The 25,237-nt window shown below is 40.3% G+C and overlaps 1 protein-coding gene across 5 annotated transcripts in view; it reads left to right on the top strand.

Annotated features, from left to right (window-relative positions):
- The first annotated feature begins 12,027 nt into the window (after positions 1-12,027).
- Positions 12,028-25,237, top strand: part of PIAS1 (protein inhibitor of activated STAT 1) — a 48,806-nt gene continuing 35,596 nt past the window's right edge. For 2 of the 5 annotated variants that reach the window (XM_087941855.1, XM_026709391.2), the window contains exon 1: positions 13,011-13,193. In XM_087941855.1, coding sequence (XP_087797981.1) covers positions 13,164-13,193 — 30 coding nt within the window. In that variant the 5' untranslated portion in view covers positions 13,011-13,163. Of the gene's footprint in view, positions 12,157-13,010; positions 13,194-25,237 lie in introns of those variants that run through there. The other 3 variants (XM_026709394.2, XM_026709392.2, XM_087941856.1) reach the window with 3 other exon arrangements.

Below are 25,237 nucleotides of genomic sequence, written 5' to 3'. Positions count from 1 at the left end.
GAACTGCACGTGCAACCTGGGACACCTACTTATTAGAGCAGCAACAAAATCTGAAGCAGCTCAATTTACGACATGCAGTTCTTGGCTTTAGCTTTGATCGGAACACGGCTATTACATGCTTTTAGCAGATTGCAGCACCTGACCGAGCAGGTAGGCAAAGTTGGATGAGAGATTCCCTGGGAAATCTGAGGTCTGTGCATAATCTGAGAAACTGAAAGAAGGAAGGAAAAAAAAACAATCCACAAAGAAGGTAAATTTTCACTTGATGGTTGCCAAAAAACCAGCATGGCTTTATCCATCATTTAAGTTTGACTCGTGGATGTCTTTACTGAGCACAATAATGCAAACGGAAACGCAAACTGCTGACGTGTTGAAATGAAACAAGCCAGACTGGCCCATAGTTGCACGGTTAGAAGGTAATCCAAACTGCCAATGGAATGACGGAAGCCCGTAGTATGATTTGATTGCTGATTGTACCCTATGACTATCATTAAGTGTTGTACCTTCTGATTCTTGACTCTTGACGAATGTATCTCTTCTTTTATGTACACCAAGAGCATTTGCACCAAGACAAATTCCTGGTGTGTCCAATCACACTTGGCCAATAAAAGAATTCTATTCTATTCTATTCTATTCTATTCTATTCTATTCTATTCTATTCTATTCTATTCTATTCTATTCTAGGAAGCAGCCTGCAGGAAAGTGGCCACTGACTAGTTATGCACCCAAACTGACGGAAATCCCAGTTGAAAACAAACGCGTTAAATTCTTACTTTAGGAAATAAATGAAAAATCAATGCCTATTCTTCAAAACTCTGGGAAGCCTCCTTCCGCTGTCCACTGAGTGGAGAAGAAAAAAATCTTCTTGCTGAGCACTTTGCAACAGGAACATCCATGAAAGGAGGGATAATAAAAATCCAGGATGGCGGCTACAACCTTGCAATTAAAGTCCTCGCCCCTTTTTACCTGCATTGTTTATATTTCTGACCTTCTGCCAGGTGCCTCTGCTGTGCACCTTCCCTGCAGAGATGAAGTGCCAGTTGCAGATTTTATGTGCTGTTCATGTGCATATGTACTATGGAGATAGTGAATAACAGAGGGATAGTCACAAAGTGAGCATTCTGAAAGCTGTTTTAGCTATAATACAAGCTCTCCTAGCTCCTCTTTAGAAATACCTGTCATCTCAGGTGACAATGGCTCTAAAGGCCCCCGTAGCCTTCCGAAACCTTGTAAAAGCTGGCCTTTGGGAATTGAACAGCATGGTTACATTGGCATGGCTTTCTAAAATTATATTATGCTGTATTATACATATTGATATTTAAGTGCCTTATTACTTTTGGATGTTGTTCATTGTCTAGGGACTTAGCTAATTGAGGTGATTAAATAAATCCCGTTAATAAAATCAATAATTTGTAAACTGGCTGACTAATTGAAAAAAACTCTTCTTTTCCCAATTAGTTCAGAAATGAAAGAAATGACCTCAGATGATAAATTTCATTTCACATTGGTTTCTATGCAAAAGAATAAACAGATGTAAATGCTATATCAAAGAAAAGCAATAATTAAAGAACCTCCACAGTCAAAAAAAACCTTTAAAGGAAGATCCCATTAGAAGACACTGAGTTACAATTTGTCAAGCTATGGCTACCTCTGTCAGCCTACATCTTGAATCAGAATAATGGCTTTTTATCACACTATGGATTTACAGCACAATAGTTATATGATATCATTCTATCATATACAGCAGTGGTTCGACTGCAGTATTGCAGGCTAATTCTGCCAACTGCCAGCAGTTTGATTCTCACCAGCTCAAGGCTGACTCAGCCTTCCATCCTTCCGTGGTCGGTAAAATGAGGACCCAGATTGTTGGAGGAAATATGCTGACTCTGCAAACCACTTAGAGAGAACTGTGGAACACTATGAAGCTGTATATAAGTCTAAGTGCTATTGCTATCGCTACTAATCCTGCTTTATGAATGACCACCAAAATAGTGCATATATTTTCCCCTTGATCCCACTGCTTATAGAACCTTCCATATAACTTAATTTACAAAATACCTGTGATGTAATACATCTGTTAATCTTTAATGTACCACAAGACTCTTTGTAATTTTCACATGGAATTCAGATAAATGATGTATCCCTCTTTTTAATATATAACCTCACCACAGCATTTCAGGTATTATGGCTTCTTAAAGCCAATGAGTAAACCTTTGCCAGAGGAAAATATTTTTCTTGGTTATCAGTTCTTAGTAATATGTTTTATAGGATAAGAATATAACATTATGTTCTGTAACAGCGGAGTACTGATAAGCATGCTGTAATTAATGGACCGTGTATAATTAACTGACAACTATTTACTTGTATTTGTTTGAGGGACAGATTGTCCTGAACACACTGGTACTCTTCAATCAGACCCCAAATCATGGAAAAATCTTACATTTCAGCTGTGTGTGAAAGGTCCCTATTTCTCATCACGTTGGTCTCCATTTATCCTCCCCTCTCACAGTGAATTGGTGACACTAGTGCTTCTCAGCATAGGAGTTATTAGTTTCCTATATGTTTCAGGTTCATATTGGTTCCAAGATTATTCTCCTATCCAAGAACAAAAGCACCTTTTAGTTTAGCAGTCTGTTGGAGCAAAGAACTCAATACTTAGACTCTGAGAGAACAGATAAATTTGGGGATAGTTAAGAGTTTTTATACACACTATAAGAACAGTAAGTAAGAAGTCGGATCTTAAGATCTTCGCCTTATAAGATACTGGGTATATTCCAAGTTGGAGGGACTAATAGCTTTTGGCAGTATCTCGTTCCAATGCCTAAACTTGCTTCATTTATCTTTGTGTTGTTTCTGATCTCATTTAGCAAATATTTAAAGCAACCACAAAGCAAAATTTATATTCAGAGGTAGGAAAGAGTGGGTACCCTACAGTGATGTTCTATTATAACAATGTCAGCTTTCTAAAGTAACCGTTGTCTTCAGCTCTAAACTCAGAAGTGGTAAACCCTATAGTGAAGTTTCCTATGAATTTAGTTGATAGGATGTACAACTAATTGTGCAGAGCCCTGCATTGATCAACATGTTGTACCCACAATTTGGATTTTCTGATTCATACACCTACATCTCTTAAAATAAACACAGTTTACATTTAGAGGAAATTATGGTCAACGGGAATAATCTTCAACTATTAGTATTTCTCATCTGTCCCATGAGAAATCTGGGCCCCTTCTTCCAAGTAACCACTGTACCAGTTCTCTAACTGAGTGTGAAAATAAATGATGATTGAAAGAATTATATTTCCATGTGAGAGTTAAGGATGCACTTTTTGCTTTTGCTACTATGCTGCACAAACACACATTTATACCAACCATGCTTCCTATCTCTGGTGAGAACAACTGTCAGGTCTACTACAAGAACCATAGAATCAAATACAGAGAAACCAAGCATAAAGAGTTCAAATTTTAAAAAAAACAACACAAGAAATTCCTGGTAATGATAATAGGGGTGTAGTTTGTTATTATTCTTCCATTCAAAGAGGAAACTAAATACCACTGAACTATAAGAAAATACATTCAGATTGGAGGCAGAATCTAAGCTGTGGCACAACAATTTACTATTTATATGTGCCCACGCCATGAGGATAAATGACAAGTTTTGGAGATGGCTTATTATATATGCTGGTTGCTGATGAAAGCAAACTGGCCTCTTGCTATGATGCCGCATGTTGTTTTCCTCATTATCCTCATTTTTTACTGCTTTGTTGCCAGTGTAAACTTGCCTCAACATTCACTAAAACTTTCCTTTCTAAAAGAAGTCGGGGCAGGGAAGCGTAGAGGAGCAAATGGAAGGAAGAAGACGATTTGTTCTGTATCTGGAGACAAAAGGAGAGGCAAAGAGGCATTTCTGAAGGAAAGTGAAGATGACAGGAGGAACTTGTTGAGCTTGGAAAGCAGCTCTGGATTCATATTTTTAGAGAACTGAGGTTAAAAAGTGTTAAAAATAAACGCAATGGTTAAACTTCACTTCATGCTCTAAGTCGTATGGAATTTTGGCTGAGCTGAGAACACAACCTTTTGCTGGGATTGGTAAAGACCTATTATCTTAGCAAGTGTGCTGTTTAAAAAAGTAGAACCCAGCCTGCAGGCAAAGCATCTCTCTAGGCCTCCTTTCATTTAACTTATTTAAGTGCAGCCTTTGTGAGGCTGAGTTCAAGCAAGTGCACATAGCCTTTCTTGATCTTAATGCAGAGCAGTGCGAAAGAGTTCTGTGATTCAAAAGTCACAGTTACTCCATGCTGAAGTGCCTGCCACATGGTTGTTAAAGACCAGGAGTCTGGCAAAGGGGGCGGGAAAAGGCGCATGGTAACTATAATTCAGAACAACAAACACGACCGATACTATGGCTTAGGGCTATGCATAATAAATATATGGCTGGTGCTAAATGATTGAGCAGAAAGAGATTCAAATCTAGACTTTTAAGAATTTATCACTCAAAGGTCTCAGATCAGAACAGTTGGAGAACATGCCTTCAACTTTCTAGCTGCCATTTATCAAACCCCTGTGAAGTTCCCAGTATCAGCCGAGATCTAGTATGTATTTAAATCTCATTCCGCAAAACTATTACAGACTATTTCATTTTAAGTTTAGACCTCCAGTGGATGCTTCACCAGCCTGCTGTGCTGATTCCAGTGAAAACCTCTCAATTCTTTTCAAGTTGGGCACTCTATTGATTTCTTAAGGGTGCCTATTTGAACGCTAAGACTTAATTAATGGGGTGATAGTTAACATAGAGGCAAGGACTATAGAACATCTGTCTCACACCAGGTTTCCCTTGTGGTGGGTGATCATGGCTCTGTAGAAGGGAACACTGATGTGGGCATTTGCACCAGAACTGAACTAATTTACTGTTGCTTTCAGGGCCTAGCAAGTGGGTGACTTTCTGGGATGATCTCAAGTTAGGGGGCCAAAATGCAACAACTATTTGATATCCAACTTTGTAGTGAAGGCATTTATTAATCTTTTAGCATTATGGATGTTCTTTTCCACGGATTTTACTCAGAATAATAATTATAATAACAACAACAACAATAACACCAGTAATAATAACAATAACAACAATAATAATTCTATTTTAATTATTTGTGTTTATTATCTAGTTGCTTTGGGTGCCTGAATACATTTCTATTGAGAATTCAACTCCGATTAACCTGCTTATCTGATTTTGATGCTTATTTTTAAATATATATACATGCAAAAGTGAAAGATTTATACGATTTGAAGAGAATTCAGAGTCCTGAGAATGAAAAAGGTTAAAACTGCTACTTGTATTATTACATTGTTTATTTCATGCTTTGCCTTTCCTATCACACAGATAAATGGGGGTGCTGTCCACTTTTTGGTTCCCTCTTTCCCTCAGGAACTCTATATACAGTCTGTGAGGGTATTTTGGCTGTTCCATGTAATCCCATTGGAGATTTTAGATCCCAAATGGTAACCCCCCCTGGACACGTAAGGGCAATCCTTGATGAACAATTCAGACCCTGAATTGAATCTTCACCTATACCAAAGCAGGGCCATCTAGGAGTAGAAGGGTGTTTTTGACAAAGATCAAGATGGTGGCCTTGGCCGTGAGCCATCACAGATGGTGATCAAGATGGTGGCCTTAGCAGAGCCCCACACCCATTTTTACGTGATTTGTAATGCATGTAAAAAAGGGAAGGAGTTTTGATCTCAAGCTTTGGCCATCTTGAGTTTTTAGATCCATCCTGTTGATGCTCCTACAACATTATGTGAAAGGGCTCCTCTCTGCCCTTTGATAAGGCAGCTTCTAAATCTACCAATCACAGTTTGCTACTTTGTCTCACATTTAATTACACAAACATCCACTTATGGACTCACCTCTTCTCAGAGTCCTGTGGCTGACCCAATCTATCACGTAAGAGTCTGAGAGGCCATTAAAGCAGCGGAAGCTGATTACAGCAAAACTGATTAGACAAGCAAAATGCCACTGGAAACATCCATTTTAAGCCTTCATTACTTTAGTTACTAATATCACAGAGTATCTGGGTGTAAGCCAGACTTTCTTCTCTTGGTCACAGAACACACACATTCAGCACACAATGACCCAGAGGCTTGGCTTATAACCTCCCCAAACTTTGAAAATTGTCAAATATATACATTCTCGTGTTTCTGCAAGGCATACTACTGTATGAAAATACAATAAAAACTGAAACAGAAAAAGATCTAAATTTAAAAAGGCAGCGCCGCTAATTATATGGCAGTAATTACCCAAAATTATATTTGTGTAATTGTAGACACTACTAATTTTGAAGTTTGTTTGGATTCCCTCCCTGAACCCAGAGTTGCCATTGATCACTGTTCTCTGTCTCAGCGGATGGAAGGAAATCTGTCATTGTACTCATCTCATCTACTTCACACCCCATCAATTCTTTCACAAAATAAACAACAGGGGTTAGTTATGAATTCACACTTGACTCTGACTAGTATTTATGTTATGGAAAAAGAAAGCTTAGCCACATTGAAAGGAAGCCTTAATTATATGGTTCAATTAATTGCTTTCACTAACCCCCCCTTCGGCAGTTTTCTGATCTTGTGATGTTTGGCTGTTCTGTTGGCATTTCAAAGGAAACATGAACCAGGAATATTCGGGTTTAATAAGTTCATGTTTGTAATCATTTCCTGACACAACAAATGTGAAACTCTCCTTCTAAAATGGCAAAACATACCTCCATCCAGCCGGAGTGGGTGGGAAACGTACGAGAATGCAAAGTTATCTTTAAACTTGGGAAAAGTGACACAAAGTTAATTGCCAAATGATTATTCTTAATTATTCTGATGTTTGAAGGTTTGTGTGCAGTGAACAGAGTCAATCAAGCCCAACTTCAGGATGTATGCGGTTTTGTTAGAAGAGCACTGCCACATTCAGCATCCTGTTTCCTACAATGGCTAATCAAATTGAATATATAGAGGAGAAATGTAATAGGTCTCTATGACCAGTGAGTGTATCTCTTGCTGGCTTGGATTTCCATTCTCCCTGGTCCAGCTGGCTTCTTTCTTCTAGGCCACATTCAAACAGCAGGATGCACATAAAAAAGTGCAAGGCTTTGAACATGTGGCTGCATCTGCTATCTTAACTTTTTTGACCCCCTCCCCCCTCCATTTCCTATGGACAACCTGCCACTGTGGCTTCTTCACACTTTTATACTTCACACATTTATACTCCGTGGAGTCATTTGCATTATGGCTCATGCAACAACGTACCACCTGCAGTGACCGTCTCCTTCCCCAGCATGCTTAAACTAATATGAGATGCACGACATTCTTGCATCCTTGGAGCACAATTATAATTTACATAGAGGGAGTAGTTCCTACCCTTCTCTCCTCTAGCTGTATGTTACAGTCCAGATGGAGGGATTTTCTTTCACGAAAACTTCATTCAGGGCAAACGAAGCTATCCTTCTGGATGGAGTAACTTCAGGAGGGAAGAGGGATTTACTTCCAAGTAAATATAGGATGAAAATTGTACTTAGTTTTAACGTTATTACTGGAAAAGCGTAAATTACCAACCAATCACATTAGGTTGAATTCCTGTATTACAGTTAATCCATTGAATTGTTTTGAAGAAAATGTGTAAATTAATATGTTTCCCATCTCTTAAAGGATAGAGATTCTTATTATATTAATAACATTGCCAAACAGAGATGGGAAAGAGAGGCTATAAATGTTAGCATACGTTGATTGATTAGTGCATTGTAACCTAATAAAACAAAGAGGTTTATGGTCAGTGACTAGTCAAATTCCTTAATAAACCTTTGGAGACGTTTTGCTTGCATGGGATTGCAATTAAAAAGTGACTAGATAGCTTATTCTTTACAATTTGTTTTTTAAGCTGCCTTGCATTTTTTTGGGCTGTAAAATCTCAATGTTTTTTTTTTTAGGCAGATGAACCTTCTTACAAGCTCATATTTCTAGTCTTTGGAAGAGGAGGTTTCAGTCAAATTGTTCCTTTTTTCACTTGTCATCTCCTAGCCTAAGCTGTCAAGATGAAAGGCCACACAAGAAGATTTAACACATATAATACCTGTGACAATTAAATGCATCACAGTAATTAGTATTTACTATACAAATGACATCCATGTTCCAAGGTTTATTTAACAGAAAGAAAGAAAAATATGAAAGAAAACACATTTGCTCATCGCTACGGTATTATTTCCCAGAGTCTAACTGGCTACAACACTTATTAAAAATATGAAAACAGATCTATCTCCTAGGATTGTGCTAGCCACAGGAGAGCTACTTTGAACTGAAAATTGTGAGACTACAACACAATCTTACATATTGCAAAAAGTGGTAAACGTCTTAAACACCTCCGTTGATTCAGTGGGTTGCAATCCTAGAAACTAGGTAATTTTTGTAATTGTTGAGTCTGTCATCTGCACCTCTATCACTGTCTGGTTTGGCTCTGCAACCCAACAGGACAGACACAGACTTCAGAGGATAATTAGGACTGCAGAAAAAACAATGGCTACCCACCTGCCTTCTAGATATCCCAGCAAATTAAAAATAAATTTCTTGAGACTATAGGACAGTGATGGCTAACCTTTTTGGGCTCCTGTGCCAAAAATTGTGCACGCGCTGAAGCTCACACACTCGCAAAACCAAGCCATGTTATGATTTAGAGCAATACGCTATTCAGCAATCTAATCATATATAAATGGCTAATAGTTACATGATTTTTAGGTGCTCATGTATACCATAAAAAGCATGGAGTCAAGTGTCACACTGTCACCTGGTATTTTAGAGTGAATGAATGAGATGCCATCAAGTTGGATCTGACTCTTGATGACAAATGCTCAAAAACTTGACCTGAATTTAGTAATAATGTATACCTTTTATAAGAACATTCTAATAATCTGTTTGAGCCCCCCATTCACCTGACCCGTTGTTGTTTTTTCCTTTCTATTAATTTGTTTAATATGCAAATGACAAAAATATTTTCTAGTTGGGGCACAGGGGCAAATAAAGTCAAGATGGCAGCTATACAGTCATGCATGTTAAAAAAAGGGACAGGGATCAGGGCTGCCTCCAATCAATTCCTAGCAAAGAAAATCCTTGACTTCACAGATCCAGAGAAAATATACTTTTTACTCAGAAAAAAAGTGAATGCAGCAAAAGTCAGGAAAGGTCTGAAAGAAACACGCACAAAAAAAGACAAATTAAAAATAATCCCATAATGCCTCTGGTCCAGGTGGTCTGCGTCACCCTCCGCGTGCCATTCCCAGGACGTTTGGCCTTGAAGATATTAGACAACCCGAGTTGGCCTCTCTGAGTCCCAGCCTCCCCATCGATTCTCAGCAATTCCACTTCCTGCACGCTTCCCCTCCCAAATGTCCATTGCTCCCTCCCAAACCATTTCCATGGCAGCCGGCAGCAAGCTTGAAAGAAAAGGGATGATAGCCAGGCTGACAGCAGGACTCTGACCGTGTGGTCAGAGATGCCTCGACTTTTTTGCGCCTGTCCATCCACACCTGTTTCTAGCACATCATCTGGTTGCACTGTACATCCAAATTATTCAAATTTGTTTTCTGATAGAAACAACTTCTGATAAAGTTTTCCTTGCAGATTACAAATCCGTAAGGTTTGAAGATCTCTTTTTTGTTTTGCTTGCTGTGGTCCACATTTATACTTTATCATAGCACAAGTGCTCTAACAATATCAGTTCCCTTTTTGGCACCCTGACGTTCCTGTCATCTCATTCCCAACAAAGTAATGAAACAGCCTGAAATTATCAGGTGAATCGCTATAATATAGTGCTATAACAGGCTGAAAAACAGCTTCTATCCCAGGGCAGTAGCTGTATTCTGAATTCTGCTGTATAGTGCAGTGTTGGTGTGGTGTCGGGGGTTTCCAGTTCAATGTGTGAAGCGTGAAGGATGTGTGCTTGTGTTTATTTTCACGGTCATGGTCATGATGTGCACTGAAGATGGTGTTTGATTTCGTTGTACGAGGTGCAATGACAATAAACTAACTTAAGAAAAATAATAACAAAATATATTATCTCTTACCATTTTAACATAGGACATACATAGTATCCAAGCTCCCAAATACATTAGTTCTGAGAACATCGTTATTTTTATCCCTCTTTTATTTTTATAAATAAGTCAAGGTGCCAAACATAATTAATACTTTCCTCTTCCTATTTTGCCCACAACCTTATGAGGTTAGTTGGGCTGAAGGAGAGTGACTAACTCAAAGTCACCCAGCTGGCTTTTATACCTAAGGTAGGAGTAGAATTCAAGGCTCTTGGTGTCTAGCAAGTTGCCTTAGATCACTAGACCAATGATGGGTAACCTTTTCGTCCACGTGTGCTCAAAGTGTGCGCATGCATGCCTGCACTCATAATGCAATGCATGCGTGACCTCCCGCATGCCCCGCCACTGCGCAGCAGATACCCAACGATCAGCTGGCTGGCGACGCGTGAGCATACACAGTGCACCTGATCTGGGGCAACAGCTCGTGGCACGCGTGCCATAGGTTCGTCATCACAGCACTAGACCAAACTGGGTCTCAGATTTCCCCTTTAGACAAAGTGGTGCACAAACAATTCTTCAATTTTACAGGTGTATACATAATTTGTTTAGTTCCGGGAGACCCTAATAATGTTCTGTCTGCTAGAGTCCAACATTACAGGTACCGTAGTATGAGACAAACTTCTGTGTTCCTATTACAGTTATTTTATCACATTTACAGAGAAATAACAAAGAGTGCCATGATGATGTTACCTAGTTTGGTAATGAAACATCTACAAGAGATTTTTTAAAAAATCAAACTTTATTTTTTTTAAAAAGGTAAAGGAATGAAGAAGCTTGATTTGCAATGTTCTTGGCAGGCCAGAAGATGGTGGTAGTTCAATTGGTGAACAAGGAGAGGGTCTCCATTTCCATTTTAGATATCCGATGCTGGTCCCCCAAAATGAATTAAAATTCACCACTGCAATTACACAGAAATCCTACTTGCATGGGGAAATGACACTACAATACGATTGAATTAAAATTTGACACAGCTCTGGACTAAAATAATTTCCCTGAGGGACGCTGAAGGAAAGTCCTCTGCTCCTTTTCTTCCTGGCCACAGTGCTGTGGGGGAAATGATGCCACCCAGAAGGTCTGCTAACCCAGCTCAACCTGTTTCTTTAACAGATTAACAGAGTTGGAAGGGACCTTGTAGGTCATCTAGTCCAACCCTCCCCTCATCACCCAAGCAGGAGACCCTGCACCATTTCTGGCAGGTGGGAGTCCAATCTCTTCTTGGAAGCTTCCAGAGATGACTCTCCCACAACTTCCGAAGGCAACTTCTGTTCCATGGGTTGATTGTTCTCACTGTCAGGAAATTCCTCCTTATTTCTAGGTGGAATCTCCTCTTGTTCAGTTTCCATCCATTGTTCCTTGTCTGGCCTTCAGGTGCCTTGGAAAATACTGTGGGTGAACCCCCTCCTCAATGTGGCAGCCCCTCAAGTACTGGAACGTTGCTATCATGTCTCCCCCGGTCCTTCTCTCCACTTCTTGGACCAGTTTCCTGCAGTTCTCCTTCTAGGAGGGGAAGCCTGGCAGAAGAAGGCTGCATTCGGATGCAGAGCTTGTCATACTTGGGGGAGCGGGGGGGGTCGTTGAGGTACCCCTGCAGTCATTCAGACGAGCCCTTTAACCATCAGGTTGCCCAGAGTCTCCAGAGTGCTCACAGCACCCCTCTGCGGCCATTGGCTGAGCTGCCGTGACGTCACGGAACCTGCCATCCTCTCCAGTGAATGCCCCCGCGGTAAGAACCGGGGCGCGAAAGGGCGTCATCCCCCCCCTCCCCACCGAAAGGACAGGTGAGCGATGGTGGGTTTCGCCTCGCCAACCCGTCACCCCACCCGAAGCAGACCACCCCCCATCGTCCCGCCTGGCCCTCGAGGAAGCTCCCCCGTCCCGGGCAGCGGCGTCCCGCCCGGAGGGGGACGGACAAAATGGCTGCCGCGCGCGCGCCGCGGATTCAAACGCCGGGCGCGGGGCGGGGGCGGGGAAGGCGGTCTCCCGGCGGGGTTCACTGCGCTTGCGCCCCACGATTCAAAATGGCGGACAGTGCGGAACTAAAGGTAAAGGCGCAGTTGGGAGCCCCCCCCCCGCCTCCCTCCGCGGCCGCTCTCCGCCCCCGCCCGGGGCCGTTTCGGGGGGCAGCGGGGCCCACGGGGAGGGGGGTCGCGGTGCCTCCTTTTGAGGCGGCGGTGTCGGCGCGAGCGCGGGGTCGGAGGGGCAGGGAGGGCTGAGCAGGGCGCCCTCCCCGCGGGCTGCCTGAAGAAAAGACCCCCGTGGGGTCCCTCTGCCACCGCCTCGCCTCCCCCGGCCGCCTTCGTCCCGCTGCGGGGCTCCCGCTTCCTTCCCCGCGGAGGGCCCGGCTGGTCTCCTCCAGGCAGGACGGGGGCCCCTTTCGACCGTCCCCCTCCCAGCGGAGAGCGGAGCGAGCTCGGGACCTCTTTCTGCCTGGGCTCTCCCCACTCTCGGGGGGCCCAACTTCTGCCCCAGACGCGCGGGGAGGGACGACGACCCTCTCGCCCGAGCCTGCCTGCCTGCCTCCCGCTCGACCCCAGGGAGCAGTGCCGGCTTTGCCCCGGGAAAGTGGCCCCGGCTGGGAAAGTCTCTCGGGACGGGGGGCGGCTTGGCGGAAGAAGTGGAGGGACAGAGTTACAACCCCCCCCCCGGTTAATGCTCCCCCCCCGTGGTCTCCCTTTCCTTTCGGCGCGACGGGGCCCGCTCGGAAGATGCGTGTTGCGCGGGACGCCAATTAGGGTCGTGTGAACGCGAGGGGCGCAATCAAAGGGGACGCGGACGGGCCGGCATTTGGCGTTGGCGGTTCGCGGGGAGTTGGGGTTGAGTTGCCCAGAAAGTGAGCGCTGAGGAAGCGCCCCCCGGCTTCTCCTTCTCCCGGCTGGCGCGCCTTTCCTGGCTCTTTTTCCCCCCGAAAGTTCAGGCTTTTCTGAGCTCTCTGGAAGGCGAGAGTGGGAGGAAGGAAACTGGATTCCCTCCTCCTCGAGAGGAAGGAAACGAAAAGCGGGGAATCTCGCCGGCTCCTTTTTCCTACCGAGGCTTCTGAAGGGCCCAAGGGATGACAGCTGGAGGAGGGATGGGGACACCGGTGAGGGCAAATACTTTCAGTATCTCTGGGCTCTTAGCAGCATCTCCAGACACTTATATATTTATATATATTTATATATTTCTCCCTCCCCCGTATCCCTTTTGTCAAAAGAAAGTTTGATATAGCTAGAAGATTCCTAACGTTTCAATTTCCGGTTGAGATTGCATCGAAGGGTTTTATAATAATATTAATTTCTTTAAATGCGCAGGTTTGGTGATGATAAAAGGATTTTAGGGGGATATATTCAGTTACAGTGCTTAGTATTTTCATTTATTACAAGGCTAGCTAGTTGCCATGAAATACAGCAAATGTCTGAAATGCAAAATAAACGCTTAGTATAAAAAAGTCTTTAGTGCAGATGGAAGATTCTTTTTCCCCCTTGTATAGAGTTTCAGTCTTTACAAGTCACAAGGTAAGTCAGATGTGTACATCAGCATTCAGGCAGAGGTGATGTAAAAGCTTTCAAAGAGCAATAGCTGCAGCTTACTATATGGGATGCTTGATGTAGGTTTAAATTGGGATGAGGCTGGAAGGGAAGAGAGGATAGTTGTGAGCCGGATAACAGGTATCTAATAGTTAACAATTATAATGTGTTGAAAACCTATTGTGCTTGCTGAGACTTTTTGAGATTTTTGATGTAACAGTGCCAGAGGACCTCTAGGTATCTATAAAGATCTTCTTTTTCATTTGGACTCTTCAACTGTGCTTTGATCCTTCAGGAATTTATATACAAAGTGATGACTATTTTCTTTGAATGGATCCTGTTTATCACCTCCCTCCTGCCTTTGGTGCTTTGAAGAGTGGAGTGGAATTTTGCTGGTCTGGAAATAAGATAGTTAAAGAAAATCAGCAAGCATTGTTGTAGCCGGCTGTTGCAAAGCATAAAAACATTTATCTGTTTTCACTCACTCTTTGAGCTGCTTTGTTAATCTTGACTCTGATTGGCTGAGATGATGGGCTTATTAGGGAATAGTTTTAAAACCGGACTCTTTTAGATGGCAAAACATTTCCCCTTTTCTCCCTTCAAGGTCCTGTGGAGAAAGCAAATTTATATGTGAGGGATATACATTTTTTTTCCTTCTGTTAGCGTGAGAAAATTACTCAAAATAATAACGTTAAAAGCACTTTTTAAGACATGAATTTTTCCCTGCAGTCCCTCTATCTTTCTCTTCCCCTGCTCATTTGCCAACGTTAGGTGTTCTGTTCTCTCTGTAGCATCTGTCTCTGATGTTGATTTTTATTGCTTTCTTTGGCATTCACACAAATTTTAAAATATGAGATTTTTTAACATTTAACAAACTCAAGGCAATTTACAGAATATTAAATATGAAAATGTACACATTTAAAACTAAAATGAAGACTACAAGTAAACAAAAACAATTGAGAAGACTAAAACTTAGAGTCTGACCCATCTCACAGGGATGTTGTAGGGAAAATACCCCTCCCCCCATTTGTGTGGGATATATCCGTTGTCTTGAATTATTTGTAAAAATAATAAAGGCAGGATACAAATAAAACATGTCTAACAAATGTAGACCAGAAGACAAATATTTTTAATATTTTTAATGTTACAAAAACAATTGAGCCCAAAAGTTCCATCGCAAAGAATATAGTGAATTATATTGTTATATGCTATGTGTTATATTGTGAATTATGCCTCATTTTATGGCCTTTCTTGTTATAATTAAGTGAATCACTGCAGTTATTAAGTTAATAACATGGTTGTTAAGTGAATCTGGCTTCCCGATTGACTTTGCTTGCAAGAAGGTCTGAAAAGGTGATCACAGGACCCTGGAACACTGCAATTGTGGTGATGATGATGATACCCATTCAATTGCATCAGGCTCTTGGTGATGTTGTGGGTCACAATACATGCCAGTGCCAAGCGCCTCAATTTTGATGACATGACCTTGGCTATGCTGCTACAGTTGCAAGTGTGAAAAACATGTCACTTTTTTCAGTGCTGTTTTAACTTTGGTCACTAAACGAATAGCTGTAAGTTAAGGACTGCCTGTAGTTCCCCCCTTTTTGTTGTCTCTTAAGTAAAGCAATTGTATCCAATATTATGAAAATGGTGAGTGATGTGAAAGTAAATTTGGAATTTCCTCTCACTTTCTAAATGGATTTGGACGATGTAAATGAGGGAGAACGTCCTGTCTGGCGGTGATCCTTCTAGGGGCAAATAGCTCCAAATAGCCTGATCCTCTGTTTCTATCAGACTTGACTGTTTTGGGGTAGGAAAAGAAGCTACTTGACTTACAAAGATTGTAAAATATTTTGATACAAATCTTTTATATGCACATGCATTTTATATGCATATATTACATTTAGAATAGAATAGAATAGAGCTGGAAGGGATCTCCGAGATCTTCTAGTCCAGCCCCCTGCTCACTTAGAAGAACTATACTATTTCAGACAAGTGACTAGTCTCTTCTTAAAAACCTCCAGTGATGGAACGCTCAAAATTTCTGGAGGCAAGTTTATACAAACAATAAAGAATATAAACTATTTTTAAAAATGGAGAGCCACTTTGGTGTAGTATTCAAAATTCTGGTCTAGAAATGAGAAGACTGAGAGATTTAGGCCTTCTTTAGGCATGAAAACTGACTAACTGTGGATCCTGTCGTACACTCTCAACCCAATCCCCCCTCGCAGGATTGTTGTGGGGAAAACAGACATATTAGGAATGGTCACAGCCTTGAGCTGACCAAAACATATATTTTAAAAAGGTAGGATAAAAATCTAATAATGATATTGTGTGGGAAGGTCATTCAGATTGTCTAGAAGATCCAGAGTTTTATAAGTAACTATCTGCTTTTAAAGGAAACTCTTCCAAGGTTTGTTATTGGAACATCCAAGAAAAGGTGATAGCCAGGAGTCCTTAAATTATTGTACTGTGTGCATTCCTGTGAAATTGCACACTGTTTTCAGTTTTGACTTTTCTGCTGGAGGGATAAAACTGATCAGGCTTAACAAGAAGAGCAGATGGAAAAAAATTCCCTTCCCTTTTTTAATTTGGGAAGTTAATTTAAATTCAAGATGAGCTACTTTTGGGATTGTTTTTAAATGGACAATCAGGCCTGTTTCCAATCTGCAGAGAAGAAAGTATCTGTTGCATGGCTGAAAGTTTTTAAAAACTTCCTACATGTCCTTACATATTGTGTACAGTTTGAATTAATATTACAGTTCAGGATAGCACTTCTTGAACGCTAAAATTACAGATGGGGGTCTGAGAAACCCTTTTTGGAAGGGGGAAGGCAAACATTGTCTTAAAGAATGGCAGGGCCTGCAAATAGTTGCCTGTTCCAAGGGGCAAAATCAAATTTAGATTGCATAAAATATTGGCATTACCGTTTCCATATAAAACAATAGCTGCATTCTGTTCTAGTCTGCACAGCTCAGATGCCGCCTAAAGTGAAGTACAGTAAGTGTGGATGCTCAGGGAATTGGACTCTTATAAGAAGAACTTGTGGAAATTGAGTATGTTTAACTTTGTGACAAAAAGTCATAATGCAATTATAATCACCCTCTTCAAATATCTTAAGGGTTGTCACACAAAGAAAGCAAAGACCTGTTCTTTGTAATTTGGGACAAGATATGCTGTAAAATATTTAAATTACATGAAGGAAGATTTTAGTTGAGGGTAAGAAAAACTTCCTGTTGTAAGAGCAGATTGGGAAAGAGGCTTAGGAAAGTGTGGTGTTTCTCTTTCCTGGATAGAACATAGAATAACAGAGTTGGAAGGAACCTTGGAGGTCCAACCCCCTGCTCAAGTAGGGGACTATATACCCGGGGCCTTCAAATTTGACAGCTTTAAGACTTGTGGACTTCAACTCCTAGAATTCCTCCTCCAGTCATGTTAGCTCAGGAATTCTGGGAGTTGAAGTCCACAAGTCTTAAACTTGCCAAGTTATTAGATGGTATATGTAAGTCACTTTGGTACTTTGTGTTTTTGTCATTAATGATTATTTTATAGTTGGAAAACAAATCCAAAGCTTTGTGATACCAGATTTCCAGTACTGGAGTTTGTGAAGGTGCTACCAAACCCCAGAAAGATTTTTATAGAGAAAAAGAATAATACCAATTTTAATTGATGTATAAACCTTATAATATATTTGGGATGGGTATCAGTTGGCATCAGTGATGGTTGTGTGATGGTTGTGTGATGGTGATTTTTATGATCTTTAATTGCAGATATTTATATGTATTTTTGAATGGTTGTTTTTGGTGTATTGCTATAGTAAGCCACTCGGATTCATTTTTATGGGAAAGGCATAAAAGTACTTGAAAATAAACAGATGAGGTAGCGCTTTGAACTGATGTATAATATGAGCCGCTATATTGTGGGAACAAAAATAAAACTTTATAAAGATTTGGCACAGAAATGCTTATCCTTTAAAGCAGGGGTATCAAACTCAAGGCCCACAGGCCGGATGCAGCCAATGGAGTGCTTAGATCTAGCCTGCGGGGCTGCCCTGGAAACAGCGAAGGACCGGCCTGCGGTGCCTCTGCTAGCAGAAATGCAGTCCACCCAAGCTCCACTTTCGCTGGCAGGAGGCCGTTGTAGCTGAAAACGGAGTTCGGGAGCCCGTTTCCACTGACAGCTCTCGGGCTACCACAGGTGCCCCCGACACAAGTAATGTTGAGCTGGCCACGCTATACCTGCCCCCCACCCTCCAAGGTCAAACACAACACTGATGCAGCTCTCAGTGAAATTGAGTTTGACACCCCTGCTTTAAAGAAACAAATCACTAAATTAAATTGTGTGCTGATTTAAAACACTACTTTTGAACATTTTCAAATTGGGGAATTCTACCTTACACTTATTTATAGTACAGTTTCACATTCTGTATAGTACAGTTCAAATTCTGAAGCGTGTTACACAATAAAATCAGTTTAAGCGAACAGTGGCTTTTAGATGCAGTTAGCTAAGTATCTGTAATTTTAAAAGTATTTATTTCCCTCCTGCTACCAGTGCACATGTCAAATAAGCAGCTTTGCATTGCTGTGGAAAAAATAGGCCAGTAATAGGCCGGAAAAATTAGAATGCAGATTTTTGTTGCACATGTAAATATAAACTGTGTGTGCATACTGTCTGAAGGGTTTCATACTTAATTAAAAGTACCTTTCAATGATATTTATAAGGTTATTGGTGGATTTTTTTTTGAATGAATTCACTCTCTAATAAAAGCTGCATATTTTTTAGAATGTTTTTGACAAGGGAGTGAAAAGGAAACCAAATAGCTGATTGTATGAAGAAGAGAAACTGCAAAGAGGATGAAAGAAAAACAGTTTGAGAGAGAATAATTGTGGAAAGAATGTCAGATAACTGAGAATTTAATTTGAGGAAGTGTTTACGTTAATAGTAAATATTTATAAAAACAAAAAAAATATTTAAATATATTAAATTCACACTAATTTAACTTTGGCCGTATCTTTTTAATATCCAAACCTGATATGTCAAGTTTGAGACCGTTAGAGTTTTAATCATGAAAAAAGGCTATTCTAGAAGTAGGTGGCAAGAAGTCAGAAGAAGCTGGAAGTCACAAGCCTTATGAAAGTTGTCAATGCAGTGAGGAAGGGAATTCCTGTTATTAGACTATTCCAAAATGTTATAAAGGTGCAGGTTAATTTTCCATTTCAAGCCATTAATTCTAGAAATTTAAATAAAATGATACAGAGATGGCTAGAAATGCAAAATAAGGCAGACGGCTTGGTGGCAAAACTAGAGATAATAGAAACTGACTTTTTCCCTAGAGATTACTGATTTTCAGAAAGTAATTTTTCCACCAGGAAACATGGAGGAGCAGATCTGAAATTTGAGGTTAATTAATTGAATCTTAAGGTTCTGAAGATTCTGTCCATCAACTATTATGTACAGGTAGTCCTTGAATTACAAGGATTTGTTTAGTGACCATTCAAAGTTACAACGGCAATGAAAAATTGACATCTTTTTTCACACTTAGGACCATTGCAGAATCCCCATAATCACGTGAACGAAATTCAAATGCGTGACAACTGGTTCATATTTAAGGCAGTTGTAGTTTCCGAGGGTCACGGGATCCCCTTTTGCGAACTTGTGACAAGCGAAGTCAACGGGGAAACAAGATTCACTTAATAGCTGTTACTAACATGACTGCAGTGATTCACTTAGCAACTGTGGCAAGAAAAGTGGGACAAAACTCACTTAAATGTCTCACTTACCAGTAGAAATTTTAGGGTCAATTGTGATTGAAAGTTGAGGATACCTGTATTATTATCCTGGAGAAATTCAGGAAGACTGGGAAGTGACAAATCATTGAAGGAGAGCAAACATCCTTACAGTATCTTCAAAAAGATAACAAGGAAGATATATTAAAACTCAAGTCAGTTTGATATTAATACCCTGTCAAGATTCTAGAATAGGTTGATCCAAGGACCATGGAAACCATTCCGTAGTTATCAGAATTCAGTACAGATTTGTCAAGAACAAATATTACCCCAGCAATCTTTCTCAGATCTTTTACCGAATTGATGGTCGAAGCGCTGCAAATACAATATAACCTGACTTCAGCAAAGTATCAGAGAAGTCCCCCATGGCAGGCTGTTTAGCAGGCTTGTTAAGGGTAGAATGATGGCATGATAATTAAGTGGGTATACAGCTGCCTCAACGTTGTATTTGCCTACTAGTCGCTGATGACTAGTATTTCTGGCCTACCGCCTGTGTTTTTATGGGCCACAAGCAGAGGGGCAGGCGGCAGCAGCAGAATGTCAGACCCAAGGCCCAGCTGAGCATCCAGGTTGTAGGGCCGAGGACTGGGGCCAGAGTATCCTGACCAGGGGTAGCCGGACAACAGCCCCCCTTGCTGGTGGCTCAGCACTGTCCAATGGCTACCACAGTCCTTGGCCTGCAGACCTGCCAGTGCCTGTGCCTGCAGATGTAGAGGAGGGGAAGGATCTGGTCCTAGCCAAAAAAAGTTTGACAACCCTGTCTTGAGGCATTAGTTATCCCAATTATGTTATTGTTGGCAAATATAGTAAGCAATCCCTCCACCTGTTCACGGAAATCCTTAATGAAAATGTTGAAGAGCAAGAGGCCCAGGACCGACCTTGTGGCTCCCCGCTGGCTGGCTCTCTTGGATGTCAGAAATATCATCGAGCAATGATCTTGTTAGTTTAGCCAAAAGAGCTGAAATTTTTAAAAGAGAAGTTTATAGTTCTCCATTTAGGAAACAAAAATCAATTGGCAATACATTCACTCTGCATTTAGCATTACTTCAGTTTACTTTATTCTGAAGAGCCGTGGTGGCGTAGTGGTTAGAATGCAGTACTGCAGGCTACTTGACTCAGCCTTCCATCCTTCCAAGGTTGGTAAAATGAGGACCCAGATTGTTGGGGGCAACAAGCTGACTCTGTAAACCGCTTAGAGTGGGCTGTAAAGCTCTGTGAAGCAGTATATAAATCTGCTATTGCTCTTTATTAAATTTATTTGCTGCCCATCTCACCATGGAGTTACTCTTGATGGCTATTTAGCGACCATTCTTCCTTTATTAAGCAACTTTTGTTTTTTGTTTGTTTCTTTAATCCAGGTGTGCCATATTAATGGCATATATAATCAGACCTTTCTCAAGGGGACCCTGCCATAGCGCTAGGAAGAAGAATCCGAACTTTCTTACTGTAAAATTGTCTTTGAATAAAAAGTATTTCACAGTGATGCTAGTGGTGAAACATGGGTCTTAACCTTGCTTTTAAGGGATGTAAGAGAGCCAGTTGGTCTAGTGGTTAAGGCACCAGGCTAGAAAGCAAGAGACTGCAACTGCAAGCCCTGCCTTGGCCCTGAAAGCTAGCTGGGTGACCTTGGGCCAGTCACACTCTCAGTCCAACCTCCCTCACAGGGTTGTTGTTGTTGTTGTTGGGAAAGTACTGGTATTTTCCCCAAAATAAGACCGGGTCTTAATTAATTTTTAATTAATTAATATTAATTTTATGCTCCAAAATATGTATTAGGGCTTATTTTCTGATTAGGTCCTATTTTCGGGGAAATATGGTACTAAGTGCGTCCGTCTGGCTGACAATCTTAACAGGTTTATTTTAGGGGTAGGGCTTATATTACGAGCATCCTGAAAAATCATGCTAGGGCTTATTTTCCAGTTGAGACTTATTTTGGGGGAAACGGGAAGAAGGTGTTTTGGATATGTTTGTTGTCTTCAGTTATTCGTAAAAATAATAAACGTGGGATATAAATCAAAATCGTAAATATTTAACAAACGTTCTTTTATAATATATCCCTCCCGGTTCTTGTTTTCTTTTGTTCCCTTATATCATACATATCTATGCAGCCCATTGGCTAAAGCTGCTCAAGAAGATCTTTTACTTGATTGCTTCCTTCTATTTATTTGCCTCATGACATAAGTGATTTTAGTTGAATATTGCTATATCAGAAGATTTTTCTCAAACAACTGCTAGGAAATAACTATTATTCTAAACGAAAGAAGCCTGTGCTGTATGTTCTTTACATCATAGAGGACACAGAGTCCTATTTAAGAAAAATAAATCTAATAGGAAACTCATTCAAAGATCTTAGTCTGCATAAAATAGCTGAATATGAAAACAGTTTAAGATTAGACACAGTAATGAATTTTCTGAAAATATTTTGTACTACCTCAGAGCACTGTAGATTTGTTGTACTTCAGTTAAGCAAAATTAAAATACATGCAGTTTTAATTTTACCAATTTTATATATTTGCTTTTAACAATAACCAAAAATAATTGAACTATTTACATAAAATTCAATAAGGCATTCTTATACATGTTGCTTAAATATTCTGCATAAAATATTAGCTCATTTTTAATGAAATGGGGTGAATAGTAACAAATAACATTTTTTAGGTGCACCAGATTCAATGAAAATGTTTAGAACATTATTACAGATGATCTGGGAGAAACCTGTCTTAATGAAGCCTTGAACATTTCATTTGATTTGCTTTTTCTTGCTGAAGTATCATCAAGCCTTGCTGAAAAGCGTTCTCTGAGATCTTCAGAAAGAACATTATAGAAGTCTATGGATCTGGGAAGGGTTAGGGATTTTTATAGATTGCCAAATGATTGTTCATCAGGCTTTCTAATGTTTTGAAGATCTACTACAAGTGAAGAAGATTTCAAACAACTGCCAACTTGCCCAGCCAGGCCACCGTCTGAGTAAGTTCATCCTGAGAACAGAATGCAAGATGGTGGAAGAATTCTCCAAGAATCTCAGAATTTTTATCACATACAGCTCTCCCTGTCATGAATGCCGGAGTCCGTCAAATTACCATTAGGCAGAAGCTGCACAAATTAGATCTACATGGGAGTGTGCCCGGAAGAAACCTTTGCTGTCCAGAAAGAACATGAGGCCAAGAATAAAATTTGCCGATAAACACCTACGCGAGGATCAGGATGTTTGGAACAGTGTGCTGTGGACAGAAGAGATAAAGGTAGCTATTTTGTCATAGCACCAGAAGTCATGCTAGGCAAAACCCAAACACAGCCTTTCATCAGAAGATGGTGGTAGAATGTTGTGGGCCTGCTCAGCTGCTCAGCTGCTCATCATAGAAATCCAGTTTGAATTCATCCTTCAACCAAGAATGGCTTGAAGATGAGAGGGTTCTGGAATAGCCAACTCAAAGCCCGGCTCTAAACCTCATTGAGATGCTGCAGAGTGATTTGAAATGGGCTGTGCTGCAAGAAACCCCACGAACATCACAGAGGAAAGAATTCTGCATGGGGGGGGTGGAAATACCCTCCCAGTTGATGTCACTATTAGACCATGATAAAAATAAAGGTCTATTTGAGAGGGCAATAACAGGCAGTAAAGCCAAGCATGTACCTACTTTTTCCACACAAGGAAGGGCATATCTCTTTTTGTTGAATAAGATTGCAAAGTCATTTTTGTTAATTATATCATTTTTACAGTGCTATATATAGTTTGAATAAAGGTAAAATATTTATGTTTCCACATACACCACCTGGATATGTTTTGTGAGATGAGTGACATATAACAAAGAAAGAGCATTTTACATGGGATGTACTTATTTTTTCATATGACTGTATAGAAGCCAAATGGCAATAATTGTTTTACTGGACAATTATTTCTTGCTGCAAAGACAATATGTGATATGTACTTTAAAAAAATAAACACCTGGTCATTACATATGCTTTCAATCCAGAACTTTTCAGATTAATGTAACACAAGACACTATTAATTTGATGCCATAAATTCATTTTCCAGGCAACTTGGTAAAATATATTAAGAAAGCTTGGGATTTGAACATATGGAAAATATTTTGCTGAATAAAAAATAGGTATATTTTTAACCTTTTGGAATTTTTTAAAATAACATCGGTGATCTGTGGATAAATGATATTGTTTATTTGAACTTGAGCAACATTCCTCCCCCAAAAATCTCTGTGTAAATAGACTATTGGAAGAATAGAGGCAGGTGTACAAATAGTTCTTGCTATGGATGGAAGGAATTAAACAGTGGGGTTGTGAAAGAGTTGGTATTGTATGCTGTGGCCTTTAAGGAGGAAGCTGAGAGGTGAATAAGTTCATAGAAAAATCAAAATATCAGTTGTGAAAACTTAAGTAGGCTATGAAGATCTGTAAAATAGTATTTATGAATAGATTTAATGGCAGCAAAATAGCAAATGAGCAATTTTGTATGCTAGAACCAAGAATCACGCGTAGCATAATTGTGCGTTTGTGTGGCTGCTATGGACAATAGAAATTTTATGTTGAACATCATTAGAATAAAAATGCAAGTGAAACTGCTAGTTTATGAAGTATTCATATAAAAATATGGCACAGTTTTGATTGAAATATCAGTGTTCCCTTCTCAAAATGATTTTTATATAATTGTAACTAAAGAAACAATAAGAGTTCTATTAAAGCGGGTATGAGGCAGGAGGAGCTAGCTCTCTAAGGAGAACGGTCATGTTTTGGTTTTTTTCCGGTAGAAAAAGAAAGAAAAGGAGAAAGAAAGGTATTAATTGGATAAAGAAAGAAGGTGGAGAACTTTCTTAAAGTAGCATTACTAGGGTATCCAGGTGGGGACCTCTTCTTGGGTTTCAGGTTCTAGGCTTTCTCAAGGATAGCCGATGCCACTGAACAGGAGACCCTTTGACTAGACCAGAGGTGCCAAACTCGATTTCATTGAGGGCCACATCAGGGTTGTGTTTGACCTTGGGGAGGCTGGGGGGTTGTGTGGTCAGTTCTCTGCAAAAGCACTCCGTAGTACTTGCCAGGCCTGTGTCTAACACTAATGTATTTCTCTGCAATTACTTGTCCTTAAACTAGACTAACAAATAGCCGAGTAAAACAGCTCCTATCTGCATGGCTAAATTTGATGGGGGTAGTAAAAATTGAAAATGCTAGCAGAGTTGAGTTGATTTTTCTACTACTAAACTGAAGGCTGTTATATTCCACAACCTTGTTTATTAATATCAAAGATAACCATAAAACTCAGAAAGTAAATAAATATTCACTTGCAACGCAGTCTAGGCGTTCGTCATTACATTTCAGAGGCACAGGGAGAGAATTCTGGACACAGCCCCATTGAAATGAAAAGCAGTAATGCTGGAACTCAGCTATTCCATTAATTTTAAATTAAGCTTAAAGCCAAGTTGAATTGTTGCAAAAAGAGTGGTTTGCTCTGGAAGCACGCAGAAAAATTTATCTGGCACAGTGAATTTGGGGAATCTAAGGAACACCAGATACGCATCATGGAATAGCCCATTAACTCTAACATCGCTCAAAGATGGCACCAGCCTAGACACTGCCACGCAGAAGCTTGGCTGGTATAAATTAGGGCATTGCTCTGTTTGTTTTTGGTTTAATGCGATGTGATAATGTATTTCCTACAGATGAGCACGAAGTCTAAACGGAGCCATATTAGCGTCTTCAGTAACCTGCTTGAATGCCACTATATACAAAGGAGAATAGTGACTATAACCATGGGGTTTTTTAATAAAGCTTTTTATAAAGCTTTTTCTCCCCGTCTCTTTCCAACCCCTGAATTTTGAACTACA

The sequence above is a fragment of the Pseudonaja textilis genome, chromosome 13 (assembly GCF_049901715.1).
Source record: "Pseudonaja textilis isolate UNSWEBS1 chromosome 13, rPseTex1.2, whole genome shotgun sequence".
In the NCBI taxonomy this organism is placed as follows: Eukaryota; Metazoa; Chordata; class Lepidosauria; order Squamata; family Elapidae; genus Pseudonaja; species Pseudonaja textilis.
Note: the sequence above shows the minus strand (reverse complement) of the source record. Positions and strands in the feature narration are given on the sequence as shown.